This window comes from Notolabrus celidotus, chromosome 16, assembly GCF_009762535.1.
Source record: "Notolabrus celidotus isolate fNotCel1 chromosome 16, fNotCel1.pri, whole genome shotgun sequence".
In the NCBI taxonomy this organism is placed as follows: Eukaryota; Metazoa; Chordata; class Actinopteri; order Labriformes; family Labridae; genus Notolabrus; species Notolabrus celidotus.
This window is the reverse complement of record NC_048287.1, coordinates 29,321,862-29,343,374: the sequence shown is the minus strand read 5'-3', so window position 1 is coordinate 29,343,374 and position 21,513 is coordinate 29,321,862. Positions and strand designations below refer to the sequence as shown.

Here is a 21,513-nt window from a genome sequence, read left to right as displayed (position 1 = left end):
ATTTGAACGCATTTGCTTTCAGGAAATGCAACCTTTCCAGTTGTTAATAATTAAACACAGAGTACAGTCTAGACCTGCTCTGTTTGTAAAAGCGTCTTGAGATAATGTTTGCTGTGATTTGGCGCTATACAAATGAAGAAACCCAGAGGGGACGATTTAACAATTTATTGACAGTATACATCCAGGAGTATTTTTTTCACATTAAGTCTAACAGAAGGATACTTTTTAACATTTTATACATATGAGGGACATTCAGAGGGCATTGTTTCATGCAATTTCGAATGAAAGGGCACCAGAGTGGGCACTTTGTAATGTTTTTCTAAGCCAAGCTATTGGACTGGTGTGCTCTAGTCTTAACCACAGTCTCCATCATCAGCTCCTGTTTCTGACATTCTCTTCTCCTGTTTGACCTTGGTGACGCTCTGAAGCCTGACTACCAACGCACTTCTGTGTTTCTAGCTGAACGGTCCGAATGGTCACAAACACTACAACTACAACATTTCTCTCACGTGTCCTTAAAGCCCTTTACCGAAGACAGAGCAGATTAAGACTCACTCTCCTTTGTGAACTACCATGTGTCTGTTTATAGATGTTTTCCGACTAAATGTTTTACCACACACCAAACAGAAAAAGGGTTTCTTTCCTGTGTGAATCAACATATGTATAGTCAGACTCGATTTAACAGTAAACCCTTGACCACACTCAGAGCAGCTGAAAGGTTTCTCTCCCGTGTGAACTAACTTGTGACTGATCAGACCATGTTTACGTTTAAACCGTCTACCACACTCGGAGCAACTGAAAGGTTTCTCTTTTGTGTGGACCAACATGTGTGATGTCAAAGTGGATCTATAACTAAACCTTTCACCACACTCAGAGCAGCTGAAAGGTTTCTCTCCCGTGTGAATTACCTTGTGACTGATCAGACCCGCTTTACAGTTAAACCCTTTACCACACTCAGAGCACCTGAAAGGTTTCTCTCCCGTGTGAATTACCTTGTGTCTCATCAGACTCTCATTACGTGTAAACCCTTTACCACACTCGGAGCAACTGAAGCATTTCTCTCCCGTGTGAATTACCTTGTGTGTGATCAGATCCGGTTCACATTTAAACCGTTTACCACACTCGGAGCACCTGAAAGGTTTCACTCCCGTGTGAATTACCTTGTGGGCGATCAGACCCTTTTTATGTTTAAACCGTTTACCACACTCAGAGCAGCTGAAGGGTCTCTCTTCTGTGTGAACCAACATGTGTGAAGTCAGACTGAATTTCTCTCTAAACTCCTTACCACACTCAGAGCAACTGAAGGGTTTCTCTCCCGTGTGAATTGCCTTGTGTGTGATCAGGTATCGTTTACGTTTAAACCGTTTACCACACTCCGAGCAACTGAAGGGTCTCTCTTCTGTGTGAACTGCCTCGTGTTTGATCAGGGACCCTTTATGGTTAAACCGTTTACCACACTCAGAGCAGCTGAAGCGTTTCTCTCCCGTGTGAACTACCTTGTGCATGGTCAGGTATCGTTTACATTTAAACCGTTTATCACACTCCGAGCAACTGAAGGGTCTCTCTTCTTTGTGAATTACCTTGTGTATGTTCAGGGACCCTTTATGGTTAAACCGTTTACCACAGTCAGAGCAGCTGAAGCGTTTCTCTCCCGTGTGAATTGCCTTGTGTTCGTTCAGGTATTGTTTACATTTAAACTCTTTACCACACTCTGAGCAGCTATGCACTGTTTTAGCAGTCACTCTCTTGCCTTTGGTGGATTTTGGGGGGTTTAAACCTGACTCGTGCTCGTTGGTCTCCCCCAGATTACAAATGTCTTCAGTTTCAGGTTCAGAGGTGTTTTCAGATTCAGTATCGCCTCCTGGATCTGAGTTCCTTGCTGTTTCTGGTCCTCCACAGATCTCTCTATCAGCTTCTGTTTCCATATTGGGAGTGTGTCCCTGATGAGGCTGTAAGAGCTGACATTTCTCTTCGTCATCTTCGCTCTTCACAGGGAGAACCGTCGGTTTCAACTTGGTTGGATCAGCCTCCTCGAGTCCTTGAAGCGGCTCTCCCTCCTGACTGCTCCAGAGTTCCTCCTGTTCTTCTTTAATGTGCGGGGGTTCAGTGTTCTCATGGTCCAGACGGGGGCTCCACCTCTGCTTCTCATCAGGATCTTCTTTACTCAACTCTGATAACAATAAGACACAAGATATGCTGAGTTTACTGTGTAACCCTAATTGACAAAGTGATACTTGAAACCATTATATTGTTTACATTTATTATATCAGGACATTTTTAAAAGGGTTGTGTCTGAGAGAAACAAAATTTCAATCCTCTGCATGTCTGTTACATACTGAAGTACTGACAATGAAGGAGACTTTAACTTTGACCTTAACTCTGCTCTTTAAACGGCACATGAGATATTTATTTCAATCTCCAATTTGGGGATGGTGAAACTCCTATGTAAAAGCCGCTACATCACCTCCTCCAAGAACTGCCCCCTTATTAAAGTGGAGGGGCTTGTGTGTCCCGGTGAACCCGGATGCTATGTTGTTAGTAGCTTCAGCCCCTGGTTGGGTCTCCCTAGGTAAATTGATAAATTGGTCCTTGGGGAGGGTTCAGACCAAAAGGGATTAAAAAAAACAGTGCAGACAGAATTTGCCACATCAATCTATCGATTGATATCAGTATTAAAATCGGCAACATTTCACTCTTTTAACACTTTTGCTTTTGTAATATCTCACATTATAATCTAGCCTGTTCTCGCAAAAAAAAAATCAAAAGAAAACATTCTTGATGTGATCACTATATCTGATTCTCTTGATTCAAATAGAAATGCCATGAATGCAAAATACAGGTCTGCATTGCACTTTTACGAAGCCCCCTGAATACACCTGCAGTGACAGGCGCTCTGGACAGACAGTCAGTTCACAGCGCTCTTTGGAGGTCAAAGTTGATCAAACTTTAGGCTGATTTATACTTCTGCATCTCCCCTACGCAGCAGGGGCTGACACGGACATGAGCACCACAAACTTGTGCGTCGTTGAGTCCCTGACGCGCTGAAAAGTTGCTTTTTCGTTAGTTATTAGAGTTTAAAAAACAGGGTTTTACTTCCAGGTTTGCTTTGATTCACAGACGCCGTAGAGGGAAACTTCAAAGGACACACAGCGTCTTGTGACGCTACGCTGTAGGGCGGAGCTTGTTACCGTGGCTTCACAGACTCTGGCTGCACAATGGCGGCGCCCAGGAGCGGGATTTTTTGGCTTCAGAACCGTACAACGGGAAGAGGCGGAGCAACACTGTCCATTTTTATTTACAGTCTATGGTGCATACCCATGAAACATTTGGCCCGGTTCGAGCCCAGCCTGTGGCTTTTTAATTGCATATTTTTTCCCCACTGTCTCCCACTTTCTACACTGTCCTCTCCTCTATAAATAAAAGGTGTCAAAGCCCAAATATATTATTTTTTTTAAAAAAAAAGGAAAAGGAGAATTTCTCCTGTGTGGCAACAGTTTGATTTAAAGCTGGGGTTGGTAATCAGATTTAGATACACTTTTTGTTATACTGGTTAAAATGATCTTTATGTCCTGATGGCGATCAATACATGATGTGTTCTTAAAAAAGAATGAAAAAAAGCTGCTATCTACAGTCCGAGTAAACCTGGGAAAACACCAACCAATCAGCGTTTTTTGGCACCCCAAATGTTAAACCAATCAAATCCCGTCCTGCCGTTCTGCCCTCCTCCTGCGCGTACATTTCCCCGGCGTGCACTCCTCCGAGTCCCCGTCTCCTGCCTCTGCTTCCCCTGCCTCTATTTACTGCCCCTCTCGCTCGACCTCGGGCCTGTCCCCTCTGACCTGATGAGGTGCTTTGCTCAGGATTGTAGTCCGGATCAGAGTCTAAAAAGCTCTCACCAACAAGCAGAATAATTAATGACTTTCAGTAAGTCCTACAGAAATGTAGATGTACTGGAGCGTCCGTCCGGACGCTGTAGGGATGACGAGCCGATTGGTGAACACGTTGATCTTTAATAACCGGTGACTGTCGGCCGTGATCACGCCAACCAACAAAACAACAATCAATGTTTGAATGAATGAAGAACTTCTCCTCTTGTCTCTCCTCTCTCCCGCTCACACACTCTACACCTCTCCTGATGCCTTCACTGACTGTCAACACTGTAGGAATTAAGAACATCTACACTGAACACGTTTAACAAACAGTAGAGCTGTTACAGTATTATATGTGTGTTATAACTTTTCTCCTGATATCGTGTCACCGGTACAACTGGATAATGCTAGCATGACAGTTGTGAGTACTAACAGCAGCCATGTTTGTTTGTGTTTTTAACTTTCACTATTTGGTGAGGACCGGTTTTGAAGCAGTCACCATCATATGGTTGCAAGCATAGACTGTATAAAATATGGACGTAGTATCCGTGACGTCACCCATCTGTTCCTGAGAGCTGTTTTGAAGCAAATCGACGGCGGCAGCCATATTGGTAATGCGAACTCAACCAGGCAGAGTGTGACGTAGTGTGAGCCTCTTAGCCAATGGCTGTGTGTCCCCGACCGGGAGTCACGTCAGTCATGTCCTTATTTGGGCAAAACTCGTAATCCTAATATCTTCTGAACCGTCACGTTAGAAAAAAATTCACTCCCCGTACAGTGTATGCCATTAGAGAGATTAGCTTCATAGGGCCAAGCCGTTTTTTGAACCAGGCTGTAAACATGTTTATTAATGCTGCAAAGATCGTCTTTTTCCCATTCATATCTATGTAGTTTCTGGTGTTTCTGCAGCCAGCCTCAAGCGGATTCTCGATGTACTGCAGTTTATAGCACTTCCGCATTGGCTTCATCGTTTGAGACCGGAGTTTGCCGCTTGGGTTAGACGGAGTCCTGAGGAAATGCTATATTCAAATTCATGCTAGTTTTCCGTGATTACCAACCCCAGCTTTAATAACTCCTAATAACACAAGCATATTCAGTGCCCTCTTCCTAGTTCCACAATCACTTTCACTGTCCTCTGCCTGCTTAAGCCAATTCCATTTTCCTAAAGTGACAGAAAAATATAATTACACAACCTGCCATATCATATGATAATACCATGTTGGGAAAATTTACACAGAATACATTCAAAAATATTTTATCATACACATATATGATCATTTATGTCCAGAAATTATTTGTTCATACATTTTTTTGTAATTCATAGTCATTCCCATAACAGACACAAACATTCAATGCATCACACATTATGTGGTTAAGATCCAGCTGCATGTAATGATAAACCTGGCCAGTAGGGGATTTGGTGTGCACGTGAAGCTTCCAGAAATGAACCCTTTCTAGAAACAATTGGCTCAAGTGGTTCGATGCTTCATCTCACCATCACTAATTACTACACATGACAAGAACCAAAGACTAACCTGCTCTATGCAGCTTGATTTCAGGTGTTAAAATCACTTTCTTCAGCTCTCTCTGGCGGTGAAGCTCCTCTTCGTATAAAGATGTTGTGGTTCGTCCTGTATTGTCTTTGGTAACCGCAGCGAGCAGCCGCCTGCTGAATAAATCTTTAAGATCCTGAAACCCGGACATTGAAGCAAACTATTGCTGGAGAGATGAAGACCGAAGCTCCGAAGTTTGGATCACTTGGAGGAAGCGCGTGGTTTCAATAGAAGATGGTGGAGCTGCATCACACATGATACCTCCATGCTCCTCCCATTGAGACCAGGGAAGACAGGGGCGGAGTCTGACTTTGTGGACTGGGGGGCCCCAAACCTTTACTGTATTTAAAATGTACATAACAAACAAGGGGTTATTTCAGAAAGAGCATCATACATAAACAATCATTAAAGACACAGAAACAATACAGCTTTAGTTGTGAATTTAAGGTAAATGATACAATTACACATACACTTGATGTCAAAATTATTAGCCCCCCTTGTGAAATTAGATAAAACCCTTGATTTCTCCATGAAAATGACCATTAAAAACAAGTGTTTATAGTTTATGTGTTTCCAAAATAACAAAGACAAATGTTCGCTATGTTTGACTTGGATATTTTATTGATGCAATGAAATTGAAACAAGAAAAGGTAAAAATGGCAAGTCCAAAATTATCAGCCCCCTGGCCCTAAGTAGTCAATAGTGTGCCCTTTCTGAGCCACACCTGACAACAACCTCTTCAAATAGTTCTTTACAAGGTTGGCACATGTCTCTGGAGGGATTTTGGCCCATTTTTCCAATGCAAATTGTTCCAGCTGGTCCAAAATACATGGTCTCTGAGCATGGACATTCACTTTGAGCACCCACCACAGATTCTTCACAGGATTTAGATCTGGGCTCTGTACGGGCCACTCCAGGACCTTGGTTTTGGTGTCCTTTAAGATCTGTTTGACCAATTTTGCCGTAAGCTTTGGATCGTTGTCTTGCTTGAAGACCCAGCGCCGACCAAAGCCTAGACTAAGAGCAGAGTTCTTCAAATTATCCCTCAAAATATCAACATAACTTTCTTTTTTCATGATGCCATGCACCAGAACAAGATTTCCTGTGCCTGAGGCTGCAAAACAGCCCCACAGTAAGACACTCCCCCCACCATGTGTAATTCTGAGGACCGTGTTCTAAGGGTTGAAGGACTCTCCCTTTCTTGGCCAAACATGAACAACATCCATAAGCCCAAAAAGTTCCATCAGACCAAAAGATGGACTTCCAAAACTCATTTTTACCTTTCAAATGTTCTCGGGCAAACCTCAGTCTCACTCTGATGTGCCGCTCTTTGAGTAAAGGGGTTCTTCTGGGACGATGGTCCTGAAGCCCACTACAATGAAGATCCCACACAACTGTGCTCCTTCAAACATCAACTCCAATGGAGGTCAGGTCAGCAATAGTCATCTTGGCAGATGTCCGGGGCTTCTTGCTGACATCTTCGACTACTTTCCTTTCCAAAGTTCATGAAATCTTGCGTTTTCTACCACGCCCAAGTTTGTTTCCAACAGAGTTTGTCTCCTTGTACTTTGCAATGATGCAACATACAGCTATTCTAGACACTGTAAAATGCCTGGAAATTACAGTATAGCCTTCCCCCTTATTATGAGCCTCAAATATCTTCTTTCTGAGCTCAAGACTGATTTCCATTGTCTTTGGCATGGTTACTATGAGTAGTCTCTCTCAATAACTTGTTTAAGTGCCCTGTTTGGAGTCCCTTAAGTAAATCTCAATGCTGTTTGAATGCTCAGGTGTTGTTAGGAAACAAAATGACTGCTCAGGTGTGTTTTAAAAGTAAAAATTCACAGGGGGGCTAATAATTTTGACCACCCCATTTTTCACTATATTTGATATTAAGTTATTCTAAAAATTTATTTTACATACCAAAATGTACCAAAGCTACTAAAGAACACTGGCGAATGTTTGCTTATATCAAGTTTTATCAGTGATTCAAACATTCGGGAGAATTTAAGGAAAATGTTCCAGAATTCCTGGGGGGCTAATAATTTTGACCTCAAGTGTACATAGAAAATAAATCATAAAATAAGTTCAGTAAGGAGAGGGAATCATTTTACAGTACAGTTCTTTTAGGGAGTCATATATTTTGAGCTCCTGAGCTCCCTTGTCTCGTAGGTTCCTCTGAGCTGCCGTAGACGTCCTCCTGCTGCAAACATTCTGGACTCCAGCGGCAACAGCTTCTACTACTCGTCTCATCACTATCACCTCTCTCTATTGGCTGATATATAATGCTGATATTGTTGTTCCTTTTTTTGTATTTGATAAAATACAACTAATTAATAATTATAACATCCATTATTGCATGCACATTTAAATCTTATATCCATGTTTATTTTAGCTGACAACATGGTTTAGATGGCTTTTTAATTAATTAATTAATTAATTAATTAATTAAATAGAAATATACACTGGGTTATAGTATATTTATCAATCAATCAATCAATTAAGTTTTAGTTATACTATTACTTTAATATGGAGTTGGCCTCCCTTTTGCAGCTTTAACAGCTTCAACTCTTCTTGAAAATCTTTCCACAAGATGTTGGAGTGAGGCCCTTCTCCTTTGGAATCATCTACCAGTCAAGGTCCGGGAGGCAGACTGTTTGAAGAATTCCGTTCAGACTAAAATTGCGGGCGTGGCAGGCGTTGAGGCGGGGCATCAAACGCACATACAGCTTTGAATGTGAAGAATGACGCCCAAATAAGGGTGCATACTTTTTAGAGCTCCTCCTAGAGTTTTTCTCTGATTCAGTCCAAACAAGGCACATTCTATAGCAGACATATTGACAATTAAATTATTGTTAAAGGAATTCTGTTCAGACAAAAATTGTGGCCGTGGCATGCGTTGAGGCGGGGCTCAAACGCAAACACAGCTTTGAATGTGAAGAATGACGCCCAAATAAGGGTGCATACTTTTGAGAGCTCTCAGATCTAGCTTTCGCATCGTGTGGTGGCAAATATCAGGCGGCGGTTTGCATGTGGCGGTGGCTCGCGTAGGCGGCAGCCACGGGTGTGCGAGGGCCGGTTCATCGCCACTTGCAGCTTTAATTTTGTATTGCTTCATTTTGCTTTGCACTTCTTCTTGTTTTTATTGCCCACTGTAAATCACTTTGTTACTTGTATTGAAAAGTGCTATATAAATAAAGTATTATTATTATTATTAGTAGTAGTAGTATTATAATTATTAGTATTATTGTTATTATTATTCCTTCAGAAAACTCCCAGAAGGCTCAGCTGACTAGTCAAGAGTAATATGAAGTTTGAGTCAAAATACAAATATTATCAAAATACTTCAAGTTGGAGCTACCACCTTTGAGCCAAGTGTAACCCACGTGGGATCCATCCATCCATTATCTTGACCGCTCATCCCGTTAGGGGTCACGGGGGGCTGGAGCCTATCCCAGCTGACTTCGGGCGGAAGGCAGGGTACACCCTGGACAGGTCGCCAACCTATCACAGCGCTAATACAGAGAGACAGACAACCATTCACGCACACACTCACACCTATGGGCAATTTAGAGTGAACAATTAACCTGGAGAGCATGTTTTTGGACTGTGGGAGGAAGCCAGAGTACCCGGAGAGAACCCACACATGCACGGGGAGAACATGCAAACTCCACACAGAAAGGTACCCACCCGACCGGGGATTCGAACCAGGAACCTTCTAGCTGTGAGGCAACGGCGCTACCAACTGCACCACCGTACAGCCGCCACATGGGATCTGATTCATAAAATGTTGTTATGGTATTCTCATTATTGCCTTATTGTCATTTGTAAACTATTATTGTCACTTGTTTTACTTGACTTATATTGTGATGTTTTCCTGCTAGTTTCATGGTGGATTCTGATGTGTGCTCACTGCTGTTCCTGCTCCGTGTGTGCCAGAGAGGTGCTAATGTCTGCCGCTACACCCCATCCTGGATCTTTAATTAACAGGGGAGGAGGAGAGGAAAGGAAAGTCAGATAATACAGATTTATTAAGAAGCTACAAAGTCCTGAGTTCTGAACAGAAAGAGGATTATAAAATCATCTCTCTGTGGTCTCAGGCTCAGACATGAGTTGAATGTTGCATTGCAGATTTGTTTGATGGGGGTCACAGTGAGTTAACATATTTTAACATGTGTGATTCCATTTCATTTTGTAATACCGTAAAATGTCATTACCTAAAGAATCTATTATATAAAAAATGAAATGCATTAATTAATCACAAACAAATGAAAAAAATAAATGAACAAATGAACTTATTAATGAAGGAATAAATGAATCAATGAATATATAAATAGGTATGTATGAGTCTATGTACAGTTTCGTGGGGGCATGGAAATATTTTCATCCACAAAGGGGGGCCCCGCAGAAAAAAGTTTGGGAACCACTGGACAAATGCTGCTCAGATGCTAACATTACCGATGGACAGACGGGAAGGTTCTTCTGTTTGTGGGACATAAAATAAGAAGTTGGAGGCCGTAAAAGACCACAAATCATCCAAGACACACAAACAACTAAATGATGTCTAAATATTTTTTACTTTCAATTGGCGCATATATTTTAAAAGTGGCAGGTAGAAAATATGAGTGGCAGACAAAAGAAATTACTTGCCTGCCACAGTGGCAGGCAGTGAAAAAAGTTAATTTCAGACCCTGCTGACTACCAACGCACTTCTGTGTTTCTAGCTGAACGGTCCGAATGGTCACAAACACTACAACTACAACATTTCTCTCACGTGTGTCCTTAAAGTCCTTTACCGAGGACAGAGCAGATTAAGACTCGCTCTCCTTTGTGAAGTAGCATGTGTCTGTTTAGAGATTGTTTATATCTAAATGTTTTACCACACACAGAACAAAAAAAGGGTTTCTTTCCTGTGTGAATCAACATGTGTGAAGTCAGATTTGATTTATCAGTAAACCCTTTACCACACTCAGAGCAGCTGAAAGGTTTCTCTCCCGTGTGAACTAACTTGTGACTGATCAGACTACGTTTACGTTTAAACCCTTTACCACACTCGGAGCAACTGAAAGGTTTCTCTTTTGTGTGGACCAACATGTGTGATGTCAAATTGGGTCTATAACTAAACCTTTCACCACACTCAGAGCAGCTGAAAGGTTTCTCTCCCGTGTGAATTACCTTGTGACTGATCAGACTACGTTTACGTTTAAACCCTTTACCACACTCAGAGCAGCTGAAAGGTTTCTCTCCCGTGTGAATTACCTTGTGACTGATCAGACTACGTTTACGTTTAAACCCTTTACCACACTCAGAGCAGCTGAAAGGTTTCTCTCCCGTGTGAATTACCTTGTGACTGATCAGACTACGTTTAAGTTTAAACCCTTTACCACACTCAGAGCAACTGAAGGGTCTCTCTTTTGTGTGAACTGCCTTGTGTAGGATCAGACCCTCTCTAAGGTTAAACCGTTTACCACACTCGGAGCAGCTGAAGCGTTTCTCTCCGATGTGAATTACCTTGTGTGTGATCAGACAACGTTTACGTTTAAACCCTTTACCACACTCGGAGCAACTGAAGGGTCTCTCTTCTGTGTGAATTACCTTGTGTCTGATCAGGGCCCCTTTTTGGTTAAACTGTTTACCACACTCAGAGCAACTGAAGGGTTTATCTTCTGTATGATCCAACATGTGAGAAGTCAGACTGGATTTGTCTCTAAACTCTCTACCACACCCAGAGCAACTGAAGGGTTTCTCTCCCGTGTGAATTGCCTTGTGACTGCTCAGGTATCGTTTACATTTAAACCGTTTACCACACTCCGAGCAACTGAAGGGTTTCTCTTCTGTGTGAACTGCCGTGTGTTCGTTCAGGTATTGTTTACATTTAAACTCTTTACCACACTCTGAGCAGCTATGCACTGTTTTAGCAGTCACTCTCTTGCCTTTGGTGGATTTTGGGGGGTTTAAACCTGACTCGTGCTCGTTGGTCTCCCCCAGATTACAAAAGTCTTCAGTTTCAGGTTCAGAGGTGTTTTCAGATTCAGTATCGCTTCCTGGATCTGAGTTCCTTGCTGTTTCTGGTCCTCCACAGATCTCTCTATCAGCTTCTGTTTCCATCTTGGGAGTGTGTCCCTGATGAAGCTGTAAGAGCTGACATTTCTCTTCGTCATCTTCGCTCTTCACAGGGAGAACCGTCGGTTTCAATTTGGTTGGATCAGCCTCCTCGAGTCCTTGAAGCGGCTCTCCCTCCTGACTGCTCCAGAGTTCCTCCGGTTCCTCTTTAATGTGCGGGGGTTCAGTGTTCTCATGGTCCAGACGGGGGCTCCACCTCTGCTTCTCATCAGGATCTTCTTTACTGACTGCCAGCTGCTGGACATCTGCAGGAAACTCTGATAACAAAAAGACACAAGATATGCTGAGTTTACTGTGTAACCTGATTTGACAAAGTGAGACTTGAAACCATGACTCAATTTGGTTGAAAAAAAAAAAAGATGAAAACAAAGGGGAAAAAATAGGCAGTGAAAAAAGTTAATTTCAGACCCTGCTGACTACTAACGCACTTTTGTGTTTTTAGCTGAACGGTCTGAATGGTCACAAACACTACATCTACAACATTTCTCTCACGTGTGTCCTTAAAGTCCTTTACCAGAGACAGAGCAGAGACTCACTCTCCTGTGTGAACTACCATGTGTTTGTTTAGAGATTGTTTCTATCTAAATGTTTTACCACACACAGAACAAAAACAGGGTTTCTTTCCTGTGTGAATCAACACGTGTGAAGTCAGAGTCGATTTAACAATAAACCTTTTACCACACTCAGAGCACCTGAAGGGTTTCTCTTTTGTGTGAACCAACATGTGAAATGTCAAACTGCTTCTCTGACTAAACCCTTTACCTACTGGTTCTTATTGAGGAAAAAATAGCATGTTTTTATGTGGTGTAACGAAGAGCCCTTCGTTACTCATGACGGACGGCTGTTGTGTTGTAAATATTGCACAAGGGTTTGGGCTCACGGCACTTTAATAAACAACACACAGTATTGATGGCACCTTGCACTTTATTAGCGATCTTTGCACAGTACATTTGCACATTGCGTATTTGCACATTTGTTGTTGTTATTTGTTGATTAAGGAATTAAGCCGGAGTTAGGCAAACCATAGTGCGTGGTTGAGGTGTAGTTGTCCGGGGGTTGCCGGCGTGGGGGCGCTGCTCCACCTGAAGAAGAGAGGAGAGTTAGAAGGTTCCGCGAGACGATATTTAACGTCAGCAATAAGTAATCATGTGTGCAGTGTTTATGAATATGTGCGTGGTTGTATTAACGTTAAAGTGTGCCAGGGCGGTAGTGCAAATAGGTCGAAATTGTTTGTTTGACTTACCTGGGGTTGCTGTTCTGTGTCCGCTCCAGGGTGTTCCGGTTAAAAGATTCCCCGAGGAACGGACACCCAGATAAAGGTTCCGGGGTGGGACCAGAGCACAAATTGGTCAGGGGGGAGTCTGAATTTAGCGGTGCAAGGGAATGAATTAAAGGGCATGTTTGAGATGTATTTTAGGAAATGTGGGAATTATAAAATGTGGTTAATATTGGGGACATAAAGTCAGGAACAGGGGAAGGGGTCTAAGTTAATGGAGAGCAGAATAAATAATTTGTGAACACCTCCAGATGGTTTGGTCCAGGAGGCCAATTAGTGCCACACTATAAAAGGTGCCAGTTATAACCTGTCTGTGTCGTTGTTGGTTGGTGTCTGATGTCACTGTGGCTGTTTGTTCAGTAGACCCGTTTGTGGTGCACCTGAACCACCGCCTATGATTTTGTTCGTCATGCCTACGGTATCATCCAGCCACTAAAGGGTCATTCTAACACGTGGTCAGGTGTCAGCCAGGAGCGCAACCGGGTCAGAATCAGTCCGGCAGCAGAGAAAACAAGAGACCTGTCACTCAGCCGCAGCCCCCAGCTGAGCGTCTCCTCTGCAACACCTTCAGTCAGCTGATTCACATCAAAACATGCTTTAAACTTAAAACACTTGTCTGGCAGAATGTTGTTAAGTAGTTGTGGTGATACCTACAAGACTGCAAGTCAAAGTATTTTGTAAGTTTACAACTGTAATTCAAGTAGATAGTTAAACCATCTTTCATATTGTGGAATCTTGATTAATATCCTCTATTATAATCATGCATTTTCCTTAAATATAATCATGTTTTTCTTATTATGCTCATGTATTCTTCTTTTAACAATTATATTCATATGTTTTCCATTTTATATGTTTTATTGAAGAAACCAGCTGTGGAATCTCGCTTAATTTCCTTATTATACTCATGTATTTTTCTTGTTATATACATGTATTCTCTCTTAATAGTTATATTCATATGTTTTCTTTTTGTATGACTTATTAAGTCATAAGCTAATAGTAGGGTATAAGACCAGCGATCTGTGCAGTTCCTGGAAAACATGTTTGACCGAGGTCAGATCTATTTGCCTCTATATCATAAGGTCAATCAGCCAGGATGTGGTAGTTCATCTTTGCTGAGTTGCTTTGCAAGCACAGGAAATGTTAGCTTGTGCTTTTGATTACGGTTGTACGTAAGCTTAGGGGATTTCTGGCTACCAATGACATGCGCTTTATGCTAAATGAATAACCACATGTGCTGATGTGTGCACATTTAGAGTCTTCTATGCATTGTGGCTTATAGGTCACAAGTAGGGGTGCAACGGATCAAAAAACTCACGGTTCGGATCGGATCACGGTTTTGAGTCACGGATCGGATCATTTTTCGGATCAGCAAAAAAAAAAAAAAAAAAAAAAAAAAAGACAAATACAACTTTGTCCCTCCATTTATTTTGTAAAACACTTTTAAACTTTTGCCAATAAAATAAAAACAAGATTCAACTCAAAATGTACTGCTTGTGCAAAGCACCCTATCTGTGGGCCCAGTCCTACCTCATTCACTGCATTTCATGGCATGGCAAGTGAAGGAGCAGAGGAACTTCAAAAGTTTCACTCCATTCTTCTTTCAATCGTTGATTTTCACCGTCCACTTTTCTTTGAGCTGCAAACTTGGAACACACCGTTTTCGTGCATTCTAGGGCCCTACAGCTGGCAAAGTGCCAATATGCGAACTGCTCCATAAACGAAAGTGAAAGTTAAAGATTTCACTCGCAGCATTGGACTCTAAGTAAGTGACCCATTAACAGGCTGTCTGCATATCGTTGACATGGAGACAAGTCCCGGTAAACACGAGGTGACCCGACCAAAACACAGAGTGAAGGAATAACAGTTCGGGGGCCACAAATGGTCTGGTGGGTGCGCGACGGAATTTCATAACGTGGCTCAAACACATTCAGCATTCACTGTATTTCACAGGGAAACCAAAATGCTCCCATACATGTGACTTACAAGATGCAGGAGGTTTTTTCAAGTTCCTCTGCTCCTTCACTTACCATGACTACCGCTGCGCTTGACGAGTGAGTGTGGATTGAACATGCGGTCATCACGTGAACACGCGCAACTTTTTTCATCAACCGATCCGCGGACCACGTCCGTGCCGAACCGTGGAGAGGCATCCGTACGGATCACGGATCAACGATGATCCGTTGCACCACTAGTCACAAGACTGATGTATGTCTCTATTGTTTCCGTGTGCTATGCTCTAATCGACACCTTTTACCCTTAAAGGTGACATATCATGCAAAATTGACTTTTTAATGGTTCTCTACCTGAAATATGTGTCCCTGTCTACAAACCCCCCGAGAATGAAAAAAATCCATTCTGCCCCTGTTCTGATTTCTCCACCTTTCTGTAAATGTGTGTGAAACGAGCCGTTTCAGACTTCCGTGTTTTTGTTACGTAACAACAATATCCGGTCTGTCACGGAGTCAGAGCTCGGAGCTTGTTCAGCCCATAGACTGTATAAAATAATACTGAATCCCTCCTCCGTTTTTCATTCCCTGCACACGTGTGTGCTAATAAGGAGCTAAGGAGGGAGGCATGCTAGTTGTAGGCGGTCTTAATAAACACAAAGGTGGGTTTTACTCCCCACGTCTGCAGATTTGAAGATGTAGTGGATGATTTTTATTTGTAATGGATAAGTGCTAGCGCTAGTTAGCATAGCCACATAGCTATATGTTCATAGCTGTAGCTGTAGCTGTAGCTGTAGCAAGACACACGTCGACATACTGACAAATAAAACAACAAGTAACACTAAATCTGTGACCAATCCTTCATAAAAGGTCCTGCTGCCTTTCTGGCAGAGGTCGGTTTTACTCCCCACGTCTGCAGATTTGAAGATCTAGTGGATGATTTTTATTTATCATGGATAAGTGCTAGCGCTAGTTAGCATAGCCACATAGCTACATGTTCGTAGCTGTGTACCAAGACACACGTCTACATACTGATAAATAAAACAACAAGAAACACTAAATCTATGACCAATCGTTCAGAAAGGTCCTGCTACAGGCGACTCTCCGTCAGGATCAGATTCAGAGGGTTGAAGTAACGCGATCTCAGAGCAGCCGTGTATATTCAGCCAACATGTAAACATTAGATCAACGTGCTGGAGAGCCGAGGCACATCCACTTCCGGAGGGGGCGTGGTCAGAGAGAAAACAGAGTGTTCTGATGAGGAATGAAGAAGAGGACTTTTCAGGCAGACCAAAATCTGATTTCAAAGTGTTTTTTTGAGCATAAACTTTAAAGACATGTTTTGGGGACCTCTTAGACCAATATATATTGATGAAAAAAGCGTGATATGTCCCCTTTAATTGCAAACCACACGCTTCCCTCCTCCCCAGTGCACGAAGAGATGTATAACTAACTGAATGCTTCTCTAATCGGACAGAGAACTTCGGATGCTCCTTGAGTACGCTGTAACTTCTCTCTCATGCTGCATGAATAAATGTTGTGTGTAAACTTTTATATTGAGTTCGAAGCCTCATTTCTGGTCACTGCTCGGCTGGACGATCGCCTCACGCCGGGCCACGCCACCACACAGCAAATAGTAAGGCACAAGGCCAGAGATCTGTGCAGATCTCTGAATAAAGGTGAGACTGAGGTCAGAGCCCCAGCTTCTGCAAGTTCAATGTAGGTTCAGCTCGGAGTTGGTAAATTCATCTATTTATAAGTTGTTTTGCAAAGATCAAAGAACTAATCCTAGCTTTATATTGCATTTGAATGTAAGCTAAGGGGATTTTTTGGTAACTATGCCAAACTTTGTGTTAGATAAAAGAGCCGATGTACGCTTTTAAGAATTGTTGATATGTGCTTTTGATAACCACAAACGTCGTAAGATGAATAGGAATATGTGCAGACGTGTGCTTTTTGAAAATCACTAGACTAAGGTAATGTCTCTGTTGCGCAACCGGGTCAGAATCAGTCCGGCAGCAGAGAAAACAAGAGACCTGTCACTCAGCCGCAGCCCCCAGCTGAGCGTCTCCTCTGCAACACCTTCAGTCAGCTGATTCACATCAAAACATGCTTTAAACTTAAAACACTTGTCTGGCAGAATGTTGTTAAGTAGTTGTGGTGATACCTACAAGACTGCAAGTCAAAGTATTTTGTAAGTTTACAACTGTAATTCAAGTAGATAGTTAAACCATCTTTCATATTGTGGAATCTTGATTAATATCCTCTATTATAATCATGCATTTTCCTTAAATATAATCATGTTTTTCTTATTATGCTCATGTATTCTTCTTTTAACAATTATATTCATATGTTTTCCATTTTATATGTTTTATTGAAGAAACCAGCTGTAGAATCTCGCTTAATTTCCTTATTATACTCATGTATTTTTCTTGTTATATTCATGTATTCTCTCTTAATAGTTATATTCACATGTTTTCTTTTTGTATGACTTATCAAGTCACAAGCTAATAGTAGGGTATAAGACCAGCGATCTGTGCAGTTCCTGGAAAACATGTTTGACCGAGGTCAGATCTATTCGCCTCTGTATCACAAGATCAGTCAGCCAGGATGTGGTAGTTCATCGTTGCTGAGTTGCTTTGAAAGCACAGGAAATGTAAGCTCGTGCTTTTGATTACGGTTGTATGTAAGCTTAGGGGATTTCTGGCTACCAATGCCACGTGTTTTATGCTAAATGAATAACCATGTGTGTGCACATTTATAGTCTTCTATGCATGGTGACTTATAGGTCACAAGACTGATGTATGTTTCTATTGTTTCCATGTGCTATGCTCTAATCGACACCCTTTACCCTTAATTGCAAACCACACGCTTCCCTCCTCCCCAGGGCACGAAGAAATGTATAAATAACTGAATGTTTCTCTAATCGGACAGAGAACTTCGGATGCTCCATGAGTATGCTGTAACTTCTCTCTCATACACATGTTTCCACCCTCCCTTTCTCCTTCCTTATGTATGAAGAACTGTATTAAGATCACACACACACACGTTTCCCCCCCTCCCTTCCCCCCCCCCCCCCCCCCCCCCCTTTCTCCTCCCTTATGTATGAACAACTGCATTAAGTTCACACATACACATGTTTCCCCCCCTCCCTTTCTCCTTCCTTATGTATGAACAACTGTATTAAGTTCACATTTAGATTTAACATTTATATTTAACATTTATATTTATATTTAACATTTATATTTATATTTAATATTTATATTTATATTTAACATTTATATTTATTTAACATTTATATTTATATTTAATATTTTGATTTATATTTAACATTTAGATTTATTTTTAACATTTAGATTTATATTTAACATTTAGATTTATATTTAACATTTAGATTTATATTTAACATTTAGATTTATATTTAACATTTAGATTTATACTTAACATTTAGATTTATATTTAACATTAAGATTAATTTTTAACATTTAGATTTATATTTAACATTTAGATTTATATTAAACATTAAGATTTATTTTTAACATTTAGATTTATATTTAACATTTAGATTTATATTAAACATTTAGATTTATATTTAATATTTAGATTTATATTTAACATTTAGATTTATATTTAACATTTAGATTTATATTTAACATTAAGATTAATTTTTAACATTTATATTTATATTTAATATTTAGATTTATATTTAACATTTAGATTTATATTAAACATTTAGATTTATATTTAACATTTATATTTATATTTAATATTAAGATTTATATTTAACATTTAGATTTATATTTAACATTTATATTTATATTAAACATTAAGATTTATTTTTAACATTTATATTTATATTAAATATATATATTTATATTTTACATTTATATTTATATTTAACATTTATATTTATATTTAATATTTAGATTTATATTTAACATTTATATTTAGCATTTGTATTTAACAATTATTTTAATTTAATATATTTTTCACATTAAAATTAAATGTGAAGAAGATCACAAATATTCCTCTAAATGTGATAACAAAAAAAGTGACTTTAAAAAATTCACTCTACATTTTTATGACGTTTGGAGCTAAACGTGGAGAAATGTTATTTTCAGTGTGCACAACTTTACAAACGGCGCCCCATAGACGTACGCTTTTTAAGAATTGTTGATATATGCTGAATAGGAATATGTGCAGACGTGCGCTTTTCGTAAGCCACTAGACTGAGGTAATGTCTCTGTTGTTTCCTGAGTACTATGTTCACCTGACAGACCCTTTGCTCACCCTTGATTGCAACTCACCCACACCTGTCCCCCCCCCCCCCCTTTCTCCTCCCTTATGTTTGAAGAACTATAAAGTATTGGGCATCTCTGTCATTTGGCGGAGAACAGCAGATGCTCTTGAGTATGCTGTAACTTCTCTCTCATGCTGCATGAATAAACTTTGTGTGTAAACTTTGATACTGAGTTCGAAGCCTCATTTCTGGTCACTGCTCCGCTGGACGATCGCACTGGATTAAACCATGTCTCGCACAGAGGGAGCCTATTAATATATTTTAAACTGTGTGGTAAGCAGTCTGTACCATAAGAGATAACATGGCAGTCAGTCATCCCTTAAGCACATGGCCGTGACAAGGAGGGGTGCTGAAGGTGCTGCAGCTCCCCCTGTTGGAAAAGGCATCACACATTTTTTTTCTGAATGCATAAATAAGTTGAAATAAATACATTAATTAACACAATAGAACAGTTTTTTTAAAATCATTTTCATTGTATTATTTTCTGAAAATGTAATGCCTGAGGAAGATTTGAGAAATTATTATAGCAATTTTAAATAATTATTCGTTTTAAAATAAGCCAATGCATGGGCCCTGTGTATGTGCCTGCATAAAAACTGAACGTATTTGGATAAGTTCTGTTCAATGTGCTTTACTGCCTTATGGGTCTGTTTTACCAGGTTTGGCTTGTATGCTCTTTGCTGTACAACAGCGTATAGAAGTTGCAAGACATATCAAAGTAGCCTGTATTATATTTGTTATTGATGTGAATTTATAATGAAAAGTTCTCTTGAAAGCTTGTATTCAAACCAGATAAATAAAAATAAAATGTATGTGTGCTATAGCCTATCAGTTGCATAAGTAACATAAATGCAAAAAGAAAAAAAATTGCACCTCTTACTACAGCACCCCCGACTTAAAGCCACTTCCCACGGCTCTGCTTAAGCACCTTGCATTTGAGGAAAGTAAAAATTGTGCAATAAAAATTCCTGATATTGCAAAAGTGAGCTGTCCCATTCCAGTTCTTTGGTTTTGAGCCCTTACAGCCTCCTGCCCTTAATCACTTTCCAGCTGACGTCAATTAAATCAAGAAGGGCTCAGGGCTCAAGGCAAGGCAAGGCAAGGCAAGGCAGCTTTATTTGTATAGCGCATTTCATACACAAGGGCAACTCAATGTGCTTTACATTAACACATTAAAAGCATTGGAGACATTCAGACAAGCATAAAAGAACATAATTAAAATGACAAATATGATAAAACAGAAAAGTATAGGAAAATTAGAAATATATTAAAAATTACATTAAAATTTTAATTTAAAGTGGGTTAAAATAATCTAAGATAGGAAGGCAGAGGTAAATAAAAAAGTCTTAATCTTTGATTTAAAAGAGGTGAGAGTTTGAGCAGACCTACAGCTTTCAGGGAGCTTGTTCCAGATATGTGGTGCATAATGACTAAACGCTGCTTCACCATGTTTCGTTCTGACTCTAGGAACTGAAAGCAGACCAGTACCTGATGACCTCAGAGGTCGAGGTGGTTCATAAAGTAGTAGCAGATCAGCAATGTATTTTGGGCCTAAACCATTCAGTGCTTTATAAACCATCAGCAGGATTTTAAAGTCTATTCTCTGACAGACAGGAAGCCAGTGTAGAGATCTAAGAACTGGAGTAATGTGGTCTACTTTTTTGGTCCTTGTTAGGACTCGAGCAGCAGCATTCTGTATGAGCTCAGGGCTTAGGGAGGACATTGAGATCAGACCATCAGTATGAAGTGGACCCGGGTAAAGTGTCCCCCCTTGCCCCGTCCTGCTGCAACACATCAGCTGCAAATTTATGCAAAACAGTAAGAAGCACTGCTGCTGCTGCTCCACAGAGGCAGAAATTAGCACCTACAGCGGGCTCCGGTTTAAAATTTTCACTTTTTTCTTTTTCTTCCCTACAAAAGTAAAATTTTCACCTTTTTATGTTTTTCGCTTCCAAGATGAAATTTTTGACTATTTCATTTTTTTTTTACTTGAAAAGTGACATTTTCACTTTTTCATGTTTTTTATTTGAAAAGTGAAATTTTTACTTTTTCCTGATTTTTCACTTGACAAGGAAAAATGTTACTTTTCGTGTATTTTAAGCTTCGGAAGTACAAATTTCATTTTTTCATGTTTTTCGCTTCCAAGATGAAATTTTTGACTTTTTTAATGTTTTTTTCAATTGAAAAGTGAAATTTTCACTTTTTCCTGTTTTTTTCACTTGACAAGGAAAAATGTCACTTTTCGTGTTTTTTATGCTTCGGAAGTACAATTTTTATTTTTTCATGTTTTTTTTTCGCTTCAGGTTTGAAATTTTCACTTTTTCATTTGTTTTCACTGCAGGAGCAAAACTTTAACTATTTGTATGTGTCTTCCAATCAGATGTGAAATTTTACGCTTCACGCATATGTGAATACAGTATAATTTATATATTTATGATTATATAGC

General features: G+C 40.2%; 2 protein-coding genes across 2 annotated transcripts; both read right to left on the bottom strand.

The window, feature by feature from the left end:
* Positions 1-150: 150 nt before the first annotated feature.
* On the bottom strand, positions 151-5,698 carry LOC117828531 (gastrula zinc finger protein XlCGF57.1-like). The gene is made up of 2 exons (XM_034705728.1): positions 5,405-5,698; positions 151-2,170 (listed from the first exon to the last, which is right to left on the bottom strand). The coding sequence occupies exons 1-2, from the start codon at positions 5,571-5,573 to the stop codon at positions 552-554; spliced, it is 1,788 nt and encodes a 595-aa protein (XP_034561619.1). The 5' UTR covers positions 5,574-5,698; the 3' UTR covers positions 151-551.
* Positions 151-11,880, bottom strand: LOC117828537 (gastrula zinc finger protein XlCGF8.2DB-like). The gene is made up of 3 exons (XM_034705748.1): positions 10,723-11,880; positions 10,125-10,554; positions 151-437 (listed from the first exon to the last, which is right to left on the bottom strand). The coding sequence occupies exons 1-2, from the start codon at positions 11,528-11,530 to the stop codon at positions 10,205-10,207; spliced, it is 1,158 nt and encodes a 385-aa protein (XP_034561639.1). The 5' UTR covers positions 11,531-11,880; the 3' UTR covers positions 151-437; positions 10,125-10,204.
* Between the last annotated feature and the right edge of the window lie 9,633 nt (positions 11,881-21,513).